At 30.9% G+C, this 5153-nt stretch overlaps 2 protein-coding genes across 3 annotated transcripts in view; one reads left to right on the top strand and one right to left on the bottom strand.

Annotated features, from left to right (window-relative positions):
• LOC106786266 (prothoracicotropic hormone-like) overlaps positions 1 to 5153 on the bottom strand; it is a 6647-nt gene that overhangs the window by 949 nt on the left and 545 nt on the right. Inside the window, exons 2-5 of one of the 2 annotated variants that reach the window (XM_014747460.1) lie at positions 2329 to 2507; positions 1910 to 2183; positions 657 to 1018; positions 322 to 510 (exon numbers count right to left, since the gene is read on the bottom strand). In XM_014747460.1, the coding sequence (XP_014602946.1) occupies positions 322 to 510; positions 657 to 683 (216 nt within the window). In that variant the 5' untranslated portion in view covers positions 684 to 1018; positions 1910 to 2183; positions 2329 to 2507. Of the gene's footprint in view, positions 1 to 321; positions 511 to 656; positions 1019 to 1134; positions 1183 to 1909; positions 2184 to 2328; positions 2508 to 5153 lie in introns of those variants that run through there. The other variant, XM_014747461.1, reaches the window with a different exon arrangement.
• Positions 3008 to 5153, top strand: part of LOC106786240 (orcokinin peptides type A-like) — a 3776-nt gene continuing 1630 nt past the window's right edge. Inside the window, exons 1-3 of the mRNA XM_014747402.1 lie at positions 3008 to 3207; positions 3598 to 3682; positions 4841 to 5125. Coding sequence (XP_014602888.1) covers positions 3133 to 3207; positions 3598 to 3682; positions 4841 to 5125 — 445 coding nt within the window. The 5' untranslated portion in view covers positions 3008 to 3132. The remainder of the gene's footprint in view (positions 3208 to 3597; positions 3683 to 4840; positions 5126 to 5153) is intronic.

The following is a 5153-nucleotide window of genomic DNA, read 5'->3' as shown; positions in this document are numbered from 1 at the left end:
TACGTTTGTTCTCATTAATTTGATAGTTATTTTGCTTTCTAAATAATTTTCAATACACATTACGAAAAAGAAATATATATATATATTATTCATAAATATTGAATAGATTACTTATATTAACTCGCCTGATTTTGAAATCATATTTAGAAAGTCTAAATTAAAAAAATTGGCCCTCCTACAGATAGATAGATCTTCGTTAAAAAAGCTTATATTAAAGGTAACACCCTGTCAGCATAACTCACATAGCTTGAACTTTTTTACGCGTTAAAACTATCTACACAATAAATCAAAATTAAAAGATGAAAAGATTCATCGACTTACTCTACGTTTCACTTCGCTCAATCCGTCGGATAGATACATTTGTTTGTAAAACAATGAATTTTGATTTTGATTTTCCGGAAAATGTTCATAATCCATTAAAGATTTCGCCTTGGATAAATCATTTTTCAATCGATCCAAAGAAAAATGATGATTTGTTTCTTGAGCCAATAGGCCTCGTAGGATGATCATCTAAAAATTTCAAATAAAACTAATATAAAAAAACAAAAGAAAAAATGTCTTACGGAATTATTTGTCGAATGCAAACAATGAAATTATATAATTTATCATAATTTATTATATTAGTTAATTAGATAAATGGGTCTTTTTATGCTTACGTATAAGAGGATAATTTTGATCTCCATAATGTGATAATTCTCCTTCTAGATTCTATCGAAAACTGGCTATCTTAGCTGAGAAGTACCTCCCTTATATACAATATTTTTTCAATAAAGATACCCTAAGACAAGTCGAATGTCTTTCAACTTTTCAAAAGGACCATTAATGCTATTCGATATCCATAGTCAAGGTTTATTTCATAGTCCTAATCTTTTGTGTTTCTCGAGGTCATGTTTCTTCAAGACACATCTTTCTTCTCCTTTTTGTCGCTAATACCATTAACGGTCAAAATATAACTCACATTTTATTTCTCTTCGTGTTTCTTCATATAGCTCCGAGTAATTATCGTCGATTCAAAAATCTTAAGATACAAAAAAAAGTAAAGCAAATTAAATGATTTAGTTTAAAACTTTTTCAAATTCAAATCATTTATTTTTGTCGTTTAGTCTTTTATGTTTATAAATTAATAATATTTACCATGAAAATATTGATTTTTAAACAAGTATCAAAGCAGCTAAGTAATGCACGTAGCTAGAAAATCTTAAATCTACTCTAAGAATCGCGTATCGTATCACTTCTGACGATATTTTCAAATCTCACGCTTCAGCATCCTTTCACCTTTGACCTCTATCTACTCTTTTTTACCCTTTTTCTATTAATCAATCTGCACTCTTCATCTCTCTCTCTCTCTCTCTCTCTCTCTCTCTCTCTCTCTCTCTCTCTCTCTCTCTCTCTATCTATCTCTCTCTTTTACAGATTATTTCATTTCATTCGATCTTGTTTTTAATGATCAACATCGTGTGATGCTTAAAAATTACCAAGAGTACGATTATTCGTTTAATTTGTTTAATTTCGTTAATTTGTAAAATTTGAAGTTTAATTATATTGTGCAATTTATATTATTCATTAAAAAAAATATAAAATATAAAATGCATAATTCTTCCCATTTTCATCTAAAAAATATTTCTATTTATTACAAGTTATTTTGTAATCTTTTGCGTACACTCTCTTAAATAACATCCTGAATTGATTAAGATCGAAGTTATCTTTTTTTAATGAAATAGAAAAAAAAGAATACATAGAAAAATGTAAGATTAACTATCGCTATCGATCGCATATGTTTATGAGATATTTATCAGCCGTCATTAGAGAAAAACATACTGGTAGTATTCAAAGCTGACCAGCATCGTGCTTTCGTGCACGCACGCATACGTACACATGCACACCCATAAATATACACGTTGTTACGCACCTTTCACGGCCGCTTTGAATTATTTTCTGCACCAGATATTACAAGGATCGATCGATTGTCAGCTGACTTTCAGCACCTTTATTCAGCCACTTTTACCATACGCTTATTTAATCTCCTCTTCCTTTGTAGTTTTCGTTGCTATCTTTTTTTTTCTTTTATATTTTTATAAGCAATTTTCATGTCCAAAATATCCAACACATTGGCATCGAAGAGTGATTTCATTTTCCAAAAAGATGCGCGCGATTAATTACATGTTTTTGGATACATTTTGAATCTTGACAAAATAAAGAAGAAGAAGAAAAAGAATTAGATCATTTTTATTTTATTCTTGTTAATGTTAACAATTTGTTATTCGTTATTGTTCTTTTTTCAAGAAGAAGTTTGATGAAAGAATATACGAGAATTATACACTGTCTTACTTTCTAGTTAATCTCCTGTAATTAACTACAACATTGATGTCTCATTCCTCAAGAATGTTAAGTTCTTTTCATCAAAAGAAGGATGATGATTTAATATCTGTTGTTAAGTACAGCTACTCCTCTTTGTTAATATTTCTAGATATTGTCGTTGTCTTTGAAAATTATCTACGAAGATTTAGCTGGAAAGGATATTAAAATATATGTAATATAAAAATATATAGAGCATAATATATAGAGTATAATATGCATATTCATCTAATTGAAAATATTTTCCATCTATGACCAATAGATCCTAAATTATTCTTCTTAATTTTACGTTGATTACGTGGATTGTGTGGATGTAACAGTAATTGGAAAATATATAATTCAAAAGTATTCCTCATAAGTTATATATGTATACGAATGTATCATCCATCACGATAAAATAAAGTTGCTAAAATAATCAAATCTAAATGTATAAGTTGAAAAATAATGAGGAAAAATTGAATGTTCACTTGATATATAGATTATTTGGTTAAAAGGCATTTGGTGATAAAAGTACGATATACTTCGGAAGGGTGATTCTTCGCGCTGTTTATCGCGCAGACGCGTTTAGTTGCTACTTTTCTACCCCCGTTTAACGAATCTCCCTCGCCTCAACCTCACCCTCACCCTCACCCTCACCCTCACCCTCACTCGAAGCACTATATATTTCAAGGGAGCACGAGGATCGAGACACTTTCAAGTACTTTTCGTGGCACGTCACTCCGAATTTGTCGAGATTTCAATTAGATTAACTAAACTGGGATCGATAGAACATCGATCATGAAGACGCGCGTGATTTCTTCCTTTATCGCGAGCATATATATCGTTGCTTGTACATCCATTTCGGCATTACAGGTAACAACGTAATATAATTGCTTTCAAATATATCAATTCATTTGATTTTCAATATTCAAATTTATCTTATGCAAATGATTGCTGTTGCAAATTTGTGTGAAACTTTGAAAAACGCGTGCCTATTCGAAGCACGAAGCACGAACTTTGTCTATGCATAATAAACATCTTATCTCTTTTCAAAAATGTTCTTGCCTTGCATGGAGATCAGTTTTTTTTTTATTCAACTTTGGATAAGCTATTTTCAAGTGTCTTGTTTTACTTTTAATCCTATATATAAATATATATAATTACAATTTAAATAATTACATAGATTCGAAATGCTTCCAATATATTAATATTATTATTGTTATCTCTCTCTCTCTCTCTCTCTCTATCTATAATATTTGTCAGGTACAGAACGATGCTAATCAATTACAACGAGAAAATTACGAGCCAATCGTGACAGACTTTCTTGTTAAATACTTGGACGATCGCAGTAAGTATTTTTCCTACTTACAATTCATTTACTTTTTCTCTTACATTAGTTTCAGAAGGGAAAAAAACGATCCCGTTGAGATAAAGCAATTCTTGAAAAAGAAAAATGAAAAGATAGACAAAATTAGCAGTTGCGTGCACGATAATGGCTTATCGTGGTATCTACCTAACTATCTGAATACTTTCAAAGTCTTTACTAATTTTTCTTTCTTAAGTACGACGCTACTCACTAATGTATAATGTATTATCCCTCTCTCTCTCTCTCTCTCTCTCTCTCTCTCTCTCTCTCTCTCTCTCTCTCTCTCTCTCTCTCTACTCACTTTTATAATAAATTATATATGTTCCCAAAGGAATAATGTTGTAGGATCGATATTGTTGTTGGGGTTCAAGTCTCGCATATTCGCATGTATACGCGTACATGTGCATTTTACAATTATTTTACGATTATTTGCAACAACAAATTGTTTACTGTTTTTAAGACAGATTTTTATTTTACTTTTTCGTTTCGTTTTTTTTTTTTCTTTTTTTTTTATTATAGTTCGCAGATCAAAATTTCCTTCCAATCGATAGAACAGAGCAAGAAAAGGGAATTAGAGTTTTTTCTATAAAGAATTAGTCCTGTAAAAGAAAAAATTCATAAAAGAAACATTTCAACCGATATCGTAACCGAGTCATAAAAAGATCTTTTTCGTGCGATAACGCGTAAACGCGTAAGAGCTCTCTCGTTATTTTAATTAAAAACTTCAGAAAGATAGAAATGCAAATAAATAATTACTTATATTTTTATTTCCCTGCTTGCGCGACGAAACATCCGGCATCGCTAAATCCTTCGGGAGAGGTAAGCCATAAAAAAAAGAAGCTGACTTATCCTGATTCATAATTAACGTTTCATGGAATATTTCTTTCTTTATCAATGCGATAAAAGATTGTTCTTAGTAATATCTGAAAAGAATGAAGTCTAATAAATGTGTGTGCGTGTGCGCGTGCACATTCAGCAACATTGAAAATCATTTCTATTGATTATAATTTCTACAAAATGAATTGATAAGAAAACAAACAATAAGAAGAAAACACATATCACTTTGCATGAAATATTTTGGTAGTACAAATATAATCATCTTGTTAGAGTTGCCGTAATTTTGTTTCTTTTCTATTTCAGAACCGGGAATATCCAAAGCACAAAAAATAATCGGAATGAACGAGCAGAGTGTTGTCAAACGAAACTTGGATCAAATCGGTGGTGGAAATCTCGTACGAAGCGTACCAAACTTTAACGAATACAATAACGAACGTTCTTTAAGAAATCTCGATCAAATTGGTGGTGGAAATCTGGTCAGAGATCTGAGTAACTTTAAGTTTGGTGCGAAACGTAATTTGGATCAGATCGGTGGTGGAAATCTCGTAAGAAATTTGGATCATATCGGCGGTGGAAATCTCGTAAGAAATTTGGATCAAATCGGCGGTGGAAATCT

Source organism: Polistes canadensis, unplaced genomic scaffold (assembly GCF_001313835.1).
Source record: "Polistes canadensis isolate GaletaPanama2010 unplaced genomic scaffold, ASM131383v1 scaffold_70, whole genome shotgun sequence".
NCBI lineage: Eukaryota > Metazoa > Arthropoda > Insecta > Hymenoptera > Vespidae > Polistes > Polistes canadensis.
This window is presented reverse-complemented; position numbering and strand designations above follow the sequence as displayed.